General features: G+C 31.1%; 2 protein-coding genes across 2 annotated transcripts; both read right to left on the bottom strand.

Moving 5' to 3' along the window:
* Window positions 1–916: 916 nt before the first annotated feature.
* ATBET12 (Target SNARE coiled-coil domain protein) lies at window positions 917–4,927 on the bottom strand. Its single transcript, XM_068633646.2, has 6 exons — window positions 4,735–4,927; window positions 2,948–3,104; window positions 1,933–1,989; window positions 1,798–1,857; window positions 1,618–1,703; window positions 917–1,324 (listed from the first exon to the last, which is right to left on the bottom strand). Exons 1-6 carry the CDS (start codon window positions 4,746–4,748, stop codon window positions 1,297–1,299), a joined length of 402 nt encoding a protein of 133 aa, XP_068489747.1. The 5' UTR covers window positions 4,749–4,927; the 3' UTR covers window positions 917–1,296.
* Window positions 4,928–10,822: 5,895 nt separating this feature from the next.
* On the bottom strand, window positions 10,823–13,674 carry LOC137827480 (uncharacterized). Its single transcript, XM_068633639.2, has one exon. The coding sequence runs from the start codon at window positions 13,008–13,010 to the stop codon at window positions 11,223–11,225; it is 1,788 nt and encodes a 595-aa protein (XP_068489740.1). The 5' UTR covers window positions 13,011–13,674; the 3' UTR covers window positions 10,823–11,222.
* Between the last annotated feature and the right edge of the window lie 1,757 nt (window positions 13,675–15,431).

Consider the following 15,431-nt stretch of genomic DNA (forward strand, 5'->3'; position numbering starts at 1 on the left):
TTATTTTCTTTAATAAGATGATCTAATTTACTTCCTAATGCATGATTATTTTAAAAACTATTTTATTAATAAGCTTAACCTATCTCAGACATTATTAACTTATTTTGTTTATTAAAAAGTATTATTACATGTCTTGTAAAAATACTACATTCAATGGAAACAAAAGATGTGATTTGAGTTTAATTAAATTAAATTAAATCTAGGTTCCCATTAAGGCAGCATAACTGCAATGTGAATAGAAGCATTTATTCCAATATATAACCTTTTTTTTTTGTTAACCATGAAGTGTGGTCATACTAGGAGATTATGCCCCATTCTGTGAAGAAATTTTTTTTAGCTAAGAGACAAAAACAAAAGAATCACTAAATCATCCCTAAGAAAGGTACTAATATTTTAGGAGAGATGAAAATGGAAGCAATGGAGACAAAACTCTATAGGCCATAAGGAAAATCCAAACAGACAAATTGTGCAAGAAGCAAGTTGTAGCAAAACACAAGCATGTGAATATTAAAAATGAAGAAAATAAGAAACTTTCCACCATAGACAAAAGGCATTGAAAAAAGTATGGAGATACGTGCATAAATGAATTCCACCATAACATAACTACTTAGGGGATAAAAAAAAGAGAAGAAAAAAGTAAACTTATGAATTATGGTAAAAGAATAGTCAAAAGCTATAAACACTGTTTCTGCACATGAATTGATGTTTATACAAACAAACACGTAACACCTTGGCAGTAACTTAACCCACACGTGATCTCTTAAAAAAAACTTCAGCAAAGATGAATTGGAAAACCATCTATTTTAGTACCAAAATAAAGTTAAAAAGCTTAATACGTAATTTAAAAGTTCATGGTAATTGATAGCATTTCGCACACCTGAAGTATGGATTTATAAGGTTTTGGATAGAAAATGAATCATCCAAAGAAAAAACCAAAGTGATTGAATATGATCCTTTTTTTTCTCTCAATCATTCTAATCAATCCACCAACAGTTCTACTTACAATTGAATATAATCATTTCATATTCCAGGAATTTACATAATAAATGAACTCAAACCTATAACTGTCAACTATGAAAAAATGGATATAGAACCAGGTCAAGAGAGGAAGTATACAATATAGACTTTCCTTAAGCTTCATGTATGCAACAAGTTTTTGCGATCACAGGTGAGTCTAAAACCATCTCAGCCAAAAAGGAATAGAATGGTTCCAACATTTTGCACCACATGATTTCATCATTTTTCTTCCAAACATCTACCACAAGATCAAATATATGAGCTTTCAGCAACACATGCTTACCCAAGTGTAAAATATCCAAGGATTCTGCAAAGAAATTGCTAGTTTGCATCAGTGAATGAACAGTAAACATCTTTCCTCGTGTTATTCATTACAGGTGTGCCAGTGAACATGATCCAGACAACAAATACATTTATGCTGCGTATAGATAAGGAATTTTTGGAGGGTAATTCACTTTTTTTAGAGAATTTAAAATGTTTAATGGAGAAATATGTTATTTGGATAAGGAATTTAAAAATAAAAATTAAAAAATTAAAAGTTTATAAATTCATTTCAGTCATGTCACGGCAAACAGTAAAAAGAGAATTGAATCATTTTACCTAATAAGATAGTATATGAATATGAAGGCAACTGTGAAATAACCCACATATGAGCACGTTTTCCTCGCTGATTTCTTCTCAAAAACCTACAAAATCCGGTTTCCACACACTAAATCGTTTTCCAATCATGTGAAATCAAAAGAAGACAAAATGAGGCACATTAATGCAGAAAAACATTACCTTCTTGAATCGATCCATGGTTCCCATCATCATACCCCTTGAGGCATCCATTTTGTTACCCTAATTTACAAAGGAAGCCAATTAGAATAAGGGAAGGGAGTTTCTCACAGAAACACAAGTGTATTGTTTACATACCACCCGATCAAGCAACTGGTTATGACTCTCAACCTCCTCGTGTATATCACCAGTTAACTGTTGTTCAAGTAAATATTATCAGTCCAAGAAAATATAAATCAACAGATCATTTCATTTTAGTGGTTCCTCCAAGCAAATTAGTAAATGAATAATTAGAACCTTATCCAACGAAACCAATAGGCTAAATAATTTCTTAGAGATTATATTAGTAACTGACCAATCATTCATACTTTAAAAGTAACCCCATAAGAAAGAAAAATTATGTTTAAATGGATGAGATTTCACCAGCAATTGCTACCTTTACGCCTTTCACTATCAGTTTTTAGTAAAATATTGTTCCCTATTATTCGTAATTTTAAAAGTTCAAGACAATATTGATTGCTATAATTTGAAAAACATCATTATACTCTTACCTACACCTAATTTTTAATCATTTTTACATATTTATCATGAAATTACAGCGAAAGACAAAGGACGAATAATAAGTGACGGAGAAATCTATTAATTAATTAGAGAGGTAAATGGTATAATATGAAATATAATAATAATTTTAATAAAAATGAGAACATTAATTGTACTTCTCAATTCATAAAAGACACTTAAAAGGAACAATGGTCATGGCATACGCGCACACACATAACCTTGATGAACTAATCACAAGCACTAGCGGACCAGCAGTTGACATAAATTCAGAATCCCTTATTTACAAATCAACTGATGCCTATAAAAAAAATACAAACACATTCGTTTTTTGCAATAGAGCAGAAAATTAAAAACAAGGCAGACATTTCCCAATATTTTGACAAATGATCCAAAACGGTATGGGCAAATTAGAAACATATGCGTCAAAAGTATAGCCAAACTTGAACAAAAATAGAGCCATGGCAAGAAATATTTTCAACACTAGCAGAAGTTTTCCATTAATCAGAACTAAGAATTCATATAGCCAGGCGTCAAGACCAGAATTCATTTAATACTTCAAAAGTGAAGCAGTACTTGGATAGATAAAACTTACTCGTTTCAGAAAGGAAACTTTGTCCTGCAAACTCTCTATGGCTTTATCATTATCATGCTCATTAATTTCACGTGAGTAAGAGGAAGAAGCCCTTAGACCACCCTCCTCCAGATTATCAAAACCATCTACCAGTGATGATCTGGACGAACGATTATCTCTGCATTTGAAATTACACAGTTATGAGAGTTAATATACAAGAGAGTAATAATAGTTCACAACAATTTAGAACAACGTCAAAGCCTACTAGAAGAAAATAAACATTATCTGTAGCCTACATCAGATTTTATTTGATAACGGTAACTCAAAAGTTGGTTTGGTTCTCATGGTTTGAACTCCAAACATGAAACAATCTAATTTCAATAGTCAATCATGTTAATGGTAAAAAAATTTAAAAAACAAGCAAGTGTTGAAGAACAGGTCTCACATTGGCGGGTTAAAAAAAGTTAAGATTATATGAGCAAGACGGCCATGAATCCAAAATACAAGTATTATTTTAACAAACAAGCCACTCAAAAGCCCGCTAACTCAATCTCCTACTCTACTTGAACATGGACTCAGACATAAAATTCTCATACAACCAAGATGAAAAATATATAGCGGAGTATCTTTTAGTAAGAGCTTGATATGAAAAATTTATCCTGATTTTCAATATAAACATTTTTATTTATTTTAAAATTTTAATATAGTTTAATTAAAGTTGACATCTCAGGAAAAAACAGAGCAACAAGTTCAAACCTTGTGTTGTAAACTGAATGACAAGGCACTATTGAAATTAAAATATGGACAAATAAAAGAAAATTGCAATTGAATCATATCCTCACCCTCTCTGCTTCCTAACAAATCAAAATCCAAATTTTTTTTTCCTGAAAACCTAGAGTGGGTACCAGTTCAAGATGTTAAGTAAAAGAGATAGTCTCAAGGTTATAGTTCCTTCATAATCATAAACAAGACAACAAACCACAATTGAAGCTAACTCAAGCTATAAACAAATAAAGTAGTTTTCAAGGGCGTTCCACTTCCCTTGTTTGAGATTTGTAGTGTGTGCGCGGCCTTTCCCCTACAAGTTTTTTCCAGTATTTAAACCAATGGCCCAAGGAAACAACCTTCCCATTGCACCACAGCTTACAATCTTGTTTGAACTCAAAAACCTCCAATTTTCCAAAACTTGTCACCCTATTAAAACCCTCACTTTATTTTTCAGAACCAGTAGAAGAAGCATTAACCATTTAGCAATTCTTTCATATCTTTCCCAGCAGACATGATGACTTCTACCTCTTAGTTAGGACTAAGCATATTACGAAATTTACAAGGGTAAACTTGGTTTGGATTAATTTAAAAAAACAAGAACCATTATTTCAAAAGCTATGCGTGTTTCTGGAATTAGATTACTTTATTTTGCCTTAAAACAGCCTACAATCAAAATGCTAACTGAAAAATTAAAAAGAAAAACAATTTCCCCCCAAAACCAGTCGAAACCAGACATGCACTCTCACTGAAATTTTTACCATAACTTTTTCGGAATGCACTCCAATACTTTAATATCCGTGCATTTCACAGAAATAGTTATTCAAACAAACCATTGCCCCAACATCTTCAAACCTGAGTACTACCCCAACCTCATACCGCACCAAAGGTTGCAATCAGCGAATGAACAAAGCACAAAAACGTGGCATGAACGCAAGATCGCCAAGGCCGTGCATTAGGCTTTACAATTTAAAAATTAAAACGCATAAATTAAAATTGAAAGAACAGATTAAAGATCGAAATGTGTCTTTTCGAAAACGAACCTTCTGTAACTCATTGATCGCAATAGGTCTCAGGACTCGCGGAGAATTTGATGATTATGTGCAAGATCTTGTTCTTGTTTGGATTCTGCGAAACTGTGAGAAAATGGTGAGAAAGTTTCTTCTTTTCGAGATCCGAGAAAGAAACCGGTGTGAAACTGGATTGGGTTCATAACTCATGAGAACAGGTCAATACGGTGTCGTATCCTTTTATCTGTTTACTTGTGAATTTAATTTTATGCATTTTCTAGTGTAAAACCCAAAATGTTTTACATTGTTAATCAATTAAAATTATTTATATATGATATCAGAATAATTATTATAAAAACAAGATTAGTCTCACCTAAGATGTTTTAGATGCATGTTAAAGTTTAATATAGGGTGAAGGTGGATGTTATAAAAAAAATAGAATTTTATATCAATATTTTATATATTTTTTAAAAATTAATATTCATTACATTACTCATTTTTAATCAGGAGTGTCAAAACAGGCTAGTCTAATCCGTTTAAACTTGACCCGTCACTGATTCGTCATAAGCAAGGAGGACGGGTTGATCCACAAGGTTATATGAGGTGAAATTGACAATCCGTTTCGTCACAAGTTGAGTTGCAGGCTGTCCAACTACTTTTCAAACAAAAATTATATTTTTTTTGTTTTGAATCTATTTATTTGGGTGTAGTTATTGAGATAACTTTTTGTACAATCAAAATATAAAAATGAACAATAAAATTGAATCAAACTTTAATATTTTAATCAAATAAAATTTAATACCTAACAAAATAAAATGAATATTAAAAATACTTCAATTAAATAAATGATGTATAAAAAATTAATATGAATAAAATTTTATATAAAGTATTGACCATCATCAAATTTAATTAAAAAAACATGATTTTTTTTAAAAAAAAATATAAAAAAAAATTATTATTTATTTTAAAGTGTCAGATCCGACTCACTTTGTGATCCTTGAAATAGTTTAAAATTATTAGTAGTTATGAAGTTATAGGATTAGATTGAGAGTTACTAATATTTTTTATTTTTTTATTTTTAGATGTTAAAGAGATTAACATATTCTAATGTTAAAAGCATTTATGAGAGAAGTGGTTTTATACTACTAAATTATGGTGAGGATTAGTTGAATTAACACATGGTCTTTTGTTCATTATAACCTTCAAATTTGACCTAAAGTTCTTACCAATTATATATTAGAAGGGACTAGTTGTTATTGTTCCAATTGTAGAAGAATGATTTAGATTAGCATTTGGAATACTTTATAATAGCTATAATGTTCTTTTTAACATGTAACTTTATTAATTTATTATTCAAGGTTGCAATTTAACAAGTTTAAGTTTAAATTACTTATTTTATTTTATGCAATTTTGTATTGTTTGTTCTATAAAAAAATGACTGAAGGACTTGTGGTTGAAATTGTTTAAACAAATAATCGAAGTCATTATTAAATTTTATAATTAAAATATTAAGAAAAGGGAAAACATAAAAAAAAATATAAGTTTGATAAGAAAGTGTGCACATGCAATTTGTTCATGTGAGAGGCACAAGTGAGTTAAATATTCAGTGAGAAAGGTAGAGTAGTTTTTGGTGGGGACCATAAGCATGCATAGATAATAAAATTTCATATGATCCACTTATTTTTAAAATATAATGTAGTTTCACTTCTCCAAATTTTAATATCCACAAAAATTAGATTTATTTTTCCAGAAATGTTGATGAGTTGATAATCTTACACCATATTATAATTGAAAAAATAATATTTTTTTTATGAATTTCTTATAAAAAGCTTAAATAATTTTAAAATTATATTGTGACACATTATAATTATAATTATGTTATTTAGTATGGGTCAAAATAATATTTTTTAAGTTTTTATTTTATTATTTAGGATTTAGGATTTATTATTTAGATTTAGGATTTATTTTATTATTTTTTATTAAAATTTTCAGATCTATTTTGATAATAATGTTTAGAGTTTAATGATTAATTGAAAAAAAAGTTTTTTTCTGAAATGTGGATTTCACGTAATTTATTGAGTAATTTTAAATTTATATTGTGACACATCATATACATCATAATTATGTTATTGTGTATTAGTTAAAATAACATTTTTTTAAGTGTTTATTTTATTATTTTTTTTAATAAAAGCTTCAGATTTATTTTGATAATAATGTTAATTTGTAATGTAAAATTGTATTATACATGTGTTTGTTTGTTTTTTGTTAGTAATGTTGTCTTGGGGTTAATATAGAAACCCTAACATGATTTGTTGTGTGAGAAACCTATTTTCAGAAAGTTAGATATTGAGGTAAAAAAAAAAAATTTGATTTCAAATATAAAAAAATTTTAAAAAATACATTTTTTATGAGATTTAGTTTAAAAGTGAAATTGAATAAATTGAACCAAAAACAAATAAGTTTGTGTGAATTCTTTATATTTTGATTAGCACTTATGAAAAACCTTAAATTTTGAATGAACAAAAGAACAATAAAATACTTTGTGAAGTTTATTGGAAAACATTAAAAACTAGGAATATTAACTAAGCAATTAAACTCAAATGAAATTATTTTTTATATTTATTTTCATGGAAGATGTTTGTTTATTCCTTAAAAAAAATGAGTGAGAATTTGCAGTATTTATAATTTTTGGTTCCAAGTCTTACATTTATTGAACAAAAAGTTTGTCTCTGACCTTACTATAATGGGTTAACAAAGTGATATGAACAATGACAAAACTTTTGGCTAATTGCATTGCTGAAAAGAAGCCATTAATTCAAAATTGACTAGAAACCATATTGGTGGAGAAGTTATAAGTGCTTCCCAAACACACAACAACCTATTATTAATCACTTCTCTACACTCTCTATGTTAGAACCCTAAAATCAATTCACCCATATTTAATTCACTTCAAGATTTAGTTGAAATTGGTGGATCAGAAACAATATAGGAATTTTTTAATAAAAAAAATTGAACTTTTAACTCTAACTCAATCTTATCAAACCGGTCTATGAAGTGAGATTTGCACTCAGTTATAAGGAATGAAATGTCTGAATCTTTAGTCGACGTGGGATTTCCAACGAGGAGAAATAGTTTTTTTCAATCTGGTTTATAAGGTGATATTTGTACTCAGTTATAAAAAATGAAATGTTTCAATCTTTAATCGACGTGAGATTCCCAACGAGAAGAAATAGTTTTTTTCAATTGACATGATTATATCTTAGGTTTTGTATTTTTTTTGTATTTTTTTTTTTTTTTACATATTTTGTAATCAAATTATAATATGTGACAAATTTGGTTTAATTGAATATTGTGGTAGTTGGTTTTCACAGCTTTTTCTTTTAAATAATCCTTCATATATCATAACTCAATTCTTAAGACATGAGTAAGAACTGCAATAAATATTCAAATTTAAATAAAAGTCGTTAATATTTACTAGTAAAAATTATTATTATATTAAATCGCAGTTATTTTAAATAGGTACATTCATTCACAATTTAAAACTATAGCAGTAAAAAATAAGTTTGGTATGATAAAATGGTTCCAAAAACTAATAAAATAGGTCAAATTAGATTAAAAAAATATTATCTAAATTAAACTGGACCATTTTTTGTCTGATACATTTAATACCCGTTCTAAATGAATTTAGATTAAATTGGTCCATATGCTTATGGATTGATCTGTTTAATAAAATAATAATTATATTTTCAAAAAGTTAAAATAATTTTTTTTAATATATATATACATTTATATTTAAGTATATAAATATATAAAAACATGTATAAAAAAATTGCTCAGTGACTCAAAGAAAAGTCCAAAAGTATTTGAAATACCACTTAACATAGCTAATAAAAATACAAAATAAAATAAAAAAACAGAGAAAAAAATTATGAAGGAACAAAAGAAAATCTCAAACATATTATTATAATATCATTTATCTTTTTTTTTTCTCCTTTGGTTTTATTTCGGTTCTATATTTATAATATAGTATCATAGCTGGTTTATATTTACATCGAAGTCTTAAGTTCTTATTTTTTTCAAGAATATTTGTTCTAAGTTGAGTCTCATTAATATTTGTTTTCCAATTTTTAGAGACTAATAGAAAGAATATTAGTGTATTTTTTCTCATATTCTTTTGTATTTTTTCTCCTTTGTTTTATCTTAGTTCTTTATTTATAATACATATAGTTTGAAACCAAAAAGATATGTGTAGCAGTAATTTTGAAAAGATATTTATGAAAAAACTTTATAATATGTGTATGGAATGTGATTTGATTTGATGAAGAGCAGCAAGAAAGACATATGTTAATGAAAAGGAAGAATCTAAGTAGTGTGGACCTTTGATTTTGAGTGACATAATAAAAAGAAAGTGATGAAAGGAGAGAAGAACCCCCACAAAAACAACCCAACCCAACCCCCACAAAAGATTAATGGCATCCAACTACACACTCACACCCTTTGGAAGCCATTTTTATTGCCAAAGTGAGTGAATGAATGAATGAATGCCCTCTTCTACCCACCTATGTTTCTCCACTTCATGGCATCTACTTTCCCAGCCTGGACTTAGCCATTAATTATATTAATTCAACTGACATGGTAGCCACTCTTTGTGTTCCCACTAAGATAATAATACACCACTAAATCAATTCAACTCAGATCTGACACTTTCTATGCTTAAACAACAAGTAACACCACTTTTCACCTTTGTCCCTTCATCCCAAAATACACCTATTTCATGAATCTTTCCAAACCATGCTTTCATCTATCTTTTTCTCATACCTCTCTTCTTTATTTCTCATCTTTTTGTTGCCTAATCACACATTTGGTTTGCTCATTTCTTATATTATCTAATTCTTACAAAAAAAATATTGTATTTTTAGCTATGAAGCTCAGACACACTTCTTAAATAGTGTGTCCGTGTTAGTGTTAGATACTGATACTTATATGACATCTATTAGTAAAGTGTCAAATTCAAAAAAATTTAGCCATAATACATATTCAAGTTTATCATTCAACTTTTTATTAATACAGAAACTAATGTATCACTAACACTGAATTTTCTGCTGAAAAATCAGTGTAACATATCCTCAGTGGGCCATAGTTACTTAATTTTGCAAGACTAGAGAACTAAAAATGTGATTCAATCCAGGGACTAAAATTTGCAGATTCATAAAACTAGGAGAAGAAAAATGGATTTAAGTAAAAAAAGTACAGTAAAATCAACATATGTATTATACAAAGCTATTTGTGACTAAATTATACCATCATTGAATGAATTATTTATTCATAAAATATACCACATATTTTTATTACTTTCAGGGCATTGACAATTTGGAGTGATTTTTTTATGATTTGCTGATGAAAATATTAGCTTGGTGCTAAAGTCGATGCATGAATTTAATATAGTGCATGGAGAGGTATCGTATGAAGCAAAACCAAGCAGAAGACAATAAAGTTTCAGCTGTGTTATAAATGAATATGAGACAGGTGGATCAGCAATGTCAATGCAGTCTTGTCATAGTGTGATTTTCCTATGTTAGTTATAAAGTGATTCAAACAGTGCAGTGACAGCACAAGTCACTTCTTTCATCAATATGGTAGTCTCATCTTGGCCTCTACACCATTGTAGAACACCCTTCTCAAGCACCATAATGGAAACAAATCAAGAGATTTCAGCAGAATGAAGCTGATTCTCTTACATGTACAAAATTCTAGATATTTCACAAGGTTTGCAGTCTCTTCTTTCTTGTGGAAAAGAAATTCAAAGAATCTCTGGAGAATTATTGTTCCTGCATCTTTTCATGATTGTGAAAAGTAGCTGCTAATTTAATGTTCAATTTTCAGAGAGCTTTTTCTACAACAGCAACAGAGATCTAGCCTATAAAAGACACAAAATCTCAGCTTTGAGGGTTAGCAGATTCAACAAAAGTTACCAATATTTGTGATTTAGTTCAAGGGTCTATAACAGGAACAAGCATCTTTGATAGATTGTTAACCAATAGTGACACCATCCATGTACAAAATTTCCCTTTGTAAGTACTATCTGCTAGTTTCAAACAATGTAAACTCCCTCACTCCTCCCTAAGCAAAAGATAGCAATTTATAATTCAGTGTGCATACATTCTTTGAATAGGCACTATGAATTGGTCAAGATACAGAACCAGAATAGAAATACAAGCACCAACAAATCAACATTAAGAAACCAATACCAGTTTCTGTGCTATTCATGATAACGTTTCTAACAAAGCAAGCTCTAAGCAATAAGCAATCTGTACATAAAAATATATACAAGTTCAGCATGAACTTCTATGCCCCTTTATAAATATGACTGTTTATCCAATGCAAGTCAAACTGTAAAATAAATACAATTATGCTTTCCAAGTCTTCAACAACATTAATCCTCAAAGAACAAAGTTCTTAGTTCCACTTTGTAAAAGAAAATGCTCACCACCATATTGAAGATTTTAAAATCCAAAATGTGATCAACTGATAAAAGAATCTCCACATTGTAATTGCCACTCCACACAATCTTCAAAATCAAAACTGCTAGCGCAATCCAATAGCGCGTTCTGTTGATGCTCATACCGGCATATGTAATTCAACCCAACAAGAAGTTGGCATATTGATTCCTCAGTCCTTTCCCTGTCAGCAAAGAACAATGTCTGAAGTAGAAGAACATTTGTGCGGCTAACAATTTGGTGTTGCTCAAAATTGCGCTCACTTTGCCATCTGATCATGTTATGGGCAAGTGGAGCAAGCCAATTGAGTATTCCATCAAGATTCTCCTTCCAATCATGGGCAAGAGGGGCATCATATATGGCCAAGTTCTTCACATAAGACTTCAGTTTGGCCTTAAGGGATAGCCTTAAGCTTGTAGGTAGCATCTGATATAGATCATCCCTTGCTTCCTCGCCAACTAAATGAGGGTAGCGAAGCAGCTTCTCAATGACGATTATGACATTGGCATAGTGCAATGCCAGAGCACAGCCTCCAAGTGTGGAAGGAGGAGCATAAACAACTAATCTACTTTTGGGACCTAATGTAGAACAACTTTGTACACCAGATTTAATTTGTCCAGTGAAAGGAACACCATTTTGAGCATGATTTAGAATACCAGAATAGCACACATGATCCCTCTTCATGCTGTTACTCCCTATCACAGCACTCCTACAGCTACTATGTTGGTCAACATAGCCATCATCAGCATCATCAAATTTTGAAACTGAGCTACTCAAACTCAGGCATTCCATGAAAAGTCTCCCTGGACTTGTTCCACATGGAAAACCAAAATCTTCAGGTCGCAGAGGGGCTAAATCACCTCTCCTCAAATCAATCTGAGGCCTACTAGTAGTTCCCCTTCTCTCTGCTGCAGTTGTTCTCCCAACCGAACCAGAATGAGATCGATTTCTCCTGCTCTGATTGCGCTTCAACCTCTCTGAATTTGTCTGAACATTAATGTTTCCAGACACAAAACCGGATTCATTTTGTGATGCTCCACCAAGGCCAAGGCCAAGGGTGTTCTTCCTCATAGCGGGTTCTCCAAAGATCACAGAAATCCTAGCATAAATGGTACAAACTGTCCTAGCCAACAACTCAACAACCTTGTCAAAGTTCTGATTCCAAATGGAAACATCCATAAGATGCCTCACATCTTGCTTCTGCCACATGAGCTTCTGCTCAAAAGCCCTCCTACTCTCCTCATGCTGGTTATGCTGAAACTTCTTCACTGCTTGCTCCAACTCATTCAACACCTCCATCTCACTGTACAAATTCCTAGTGACACTAACATACCTATCCATTTTCCTCACCATTCCCTCCATGTGCTTAACCAAGAACCCCAATTCCTTCACATCTATAACCCCACCAACAATGTCCCCATACACATGCTCAAACCCTTGCAGGGCAGGCTCAGAGCACTTCTTCCCCAGCCTAGAGACCACACTAGCGACCCTATTCAACTCCTCAAGCTTCTCTGCCAGAGCCAGCTCAAGGAGATAACCCTCATCAGAGGACACCAAATTCCTAACACCCTCTGAGCCCAAGATCTCATTCCTCAGCTTTGAGATCTCAGACTCTGACAACGACCTGTGGAGGTGCACAGTTTTGGACATCACATTCGCTACCTCAAAAGAAAGAATACCTATGGTCTCTTTGGTCTCTGACCTCTTGTTGTTCTGCTTCCTCTTTGTCAAAGTTTCAAGAAGAAGGGCATGCTTGAGATTGGAACTTACCTGGTTACCCATCTTTACAATCCAAGCTTCTGCAACCATAGCTGCAGCCACGCACACACTTTCTTCAAAATGGGATGTGCCAACACCAAAAACAACTCTCACACTCCCACTTCCACACCCCCAAGGCTACACCTTTGGGAACATAGAACAGTGAAACCTGAATGCCCAAGCTCAGACACCCGAACAGATAAACTCTGTGAGGGAAATTGGAGAGAGACCCATTAAGAGGAAGAAGAAGAAAAGGCCAAAGGGTTATCGAAGTTGCAAACTTTGGTTGAATTGTTTGAGGGGTATGTTGATAAATAACCAAGGGTGGGAAAGGAAATGATGTAAATGGAAGAGGTAGTGGAGAAGTCAGAGGGTGTTTAAGAAAGTTAAAACATTGGGAGAGAGAGAAGAAAAGGTAGGTGTGACATGATGGGAAGAGGAGGAGGAAGAAGAAGAAGAAGAAGGTTGAAAATTGTTCCAAGGGAAGAAGGGTTAGTTAAAACCACTAGTAGTTACTAGCATGCGCCACAAATTGAGTGCTATAGCAGGCGTGAAGTGAGGGAAGATGATGGGTGTACTTGATTGAACAGTGCAGCAATAACAAGAGAGAGAGAGAGAGAGAGATGGTTTGAGACAACAAGTGTTGTGTTGTGTTGGTTTTTGAAGTGTGAGAGTTTGGTTTGTTTGATGATTGGTGTCTGGTGTTAAAAAAGTGGTATCAGAATTTTAGAAAGTGGAATGTGGTTTTTAAATTTGGAAGCATTGTAGCTGCTCCATTCATTCAATTCCTCTCTTCCAATTAACCCATTCTTTACAATTAACAATCCAAGTTATTGCTTCACGAAATTTCCTACTACACTTTTTCAATTTTTAATGCTTAACCCAAGAAAAACTTGTAATGCTATCTTCTCTATAGGTTTAAAATATTAGAGACCCTCTTTTTTTCTTCACTTTATATCAACAAAATCACAAAGATGTTGGTTTGAATTGGAGGGAACTTTTCTTTTGGGATGCTTACCCTAATTGAAAATTCCAACCAAAATCATGGGAAATTTAGATGTGAAAGAGATAAGTTGATGTAGCTTGAAATTGGTGAAGAATGAAAGAAGTCATAAAAGTCATAAACTAAGAAATTTTAGGATCTACTTAGAGTTTTCATTGCCAAGAAATTGTGATCAAATTTCATTAGACTTAGGTTTTTATTTGTGGCTCACGATCATATCATAACCCCTTTGACTATTCTGCCAAATTTGAAATTATTGAATGAGTCATATTCTAATGTTATAGCAATTTGAAGAGTGAATGGAATGTCTAGGTACAAGACAAATTAAATGTTTTTCATCTTTTAGGGGAAGTTAAGAAAATAATATTTTGTATATCACTAAAAAATTTTCTAAGTGTTTTTTTTTTTTTTGTAAATTTTTCTTTTGGAGTCTTTCAATTTCACTAAAATAATCTTTACAAATTTATACGCAACTCATTCATTAAGTTTAACCGTGTTCCTATAATATTATCCAAATCGAAATTAAATCCAATGTGTTTGGCCTTTTATGGCTTTTAATTAGAATCAAAGTTTGGGTTTCATAAAAAAAGGGCTAAAAATATCACATCTCACTTAAAATAAATAGAAATTTTCAAAAAAACAAAATTGATCATTACTAAAATAAGTAGATATTTCGCATGAATAATATTGTTCCCAATTTTTTATAACTTATTATCTCTTTTTAAATCTATGGAAATATTTTATAATTTTTAGTAAATTAATTTCAAACTTTTTTTTAGGTCATCGTAACATTGATGTAGAGTGTTTATGTGTAGGTTTTTTTTCATAAATTTTCATTAAAAAAATTGTTGGTTTTTAGTGGATATTTTCTGATACCTTTTTTTTCCAAGTTGTTTGAATTAAAAAATTTATGAAATAAATTATACATTTTAAAAAAATATATATATTAGGACAGTGGTGGCATTTATAACTATGATTGATAAACAATAATATAATCGTAGTAATTAACTACATTTCCCAAAATCTGAGGAATTGAAAGGCACAAGAAACTTGGAAAAGTAGTTTGAGAAAAAAACAAATAATTAGGGTCAAAAGGGGAGAAGTTAGGACACCAACTATGGAGAATTTGACTATTCTTCCTTCAGAATAGTGCTCTTTTCTTTATCCTTCCAATCCAACTAAACAAACAAACCATTAACGTTGGATCTGACGTGACTTTTGGTCCAAACAATGCAAATCAATTTGAGACGATGAAAAAAGGATTTTGGAAGGAACTAGAATAATGAATGTATGAATGTTGGGAAGAACAAAAGGAATATTATTGTGGTAGTTAGAAATTTGTTTGGAAAATGCCATTGTTATGCATTCTAAGAATAGGAAAAAGAAATTGGTCAAAATTTGATCCTAAAGAAGTTTCAAATGTTTCTCGCTGTTCCTTTATTTTAGGGTTTAGACTTGCTTAAACATGT

The sequence above is a fragment of the Phaseolus vulgaris genome, chromosome 7 (assembly GCF_051622355.1).
Source record: "Phaseolus vulgaris cultivar YP4 chromosome 7, ASM5162235v1, whole genome shotgun sequence".
Classification (NCBI taxonomy): Eukaryota; Viridiplantae; Streptophyta; class Magnoliopsida; order Fabales; family Fabaceae; genus Phaseolus; species Phaseolus vulgaris.

Excerpts from the sequence above, each read along its gene's own strand:
- ATBET12 (XM_068633646.2), bottom strand. Across the intron at positions 1,990-2,947 it reads AAGTTTCCTTTCTGAAACGA|TTAACTGGTGATATACACGA; the intron begins GTAAGTTTTATC and ends CTTGAACAACAG. Across the intron at positions 1,325-1,617 it reads TTCATATACTATCTTATTAG|AATCCTTGGATATTTTACAC; the intron begins GTAAAATGATTC and ends ATTTCTTTGCAG.
- LOC137827480 (XM_068633639.2), bottom strand. The coding sequence starts at position 13,010 with ATGGTTGCAGAAGCTTGGATTGTAAAGATGGGTAACCAGGTAAGTTCC.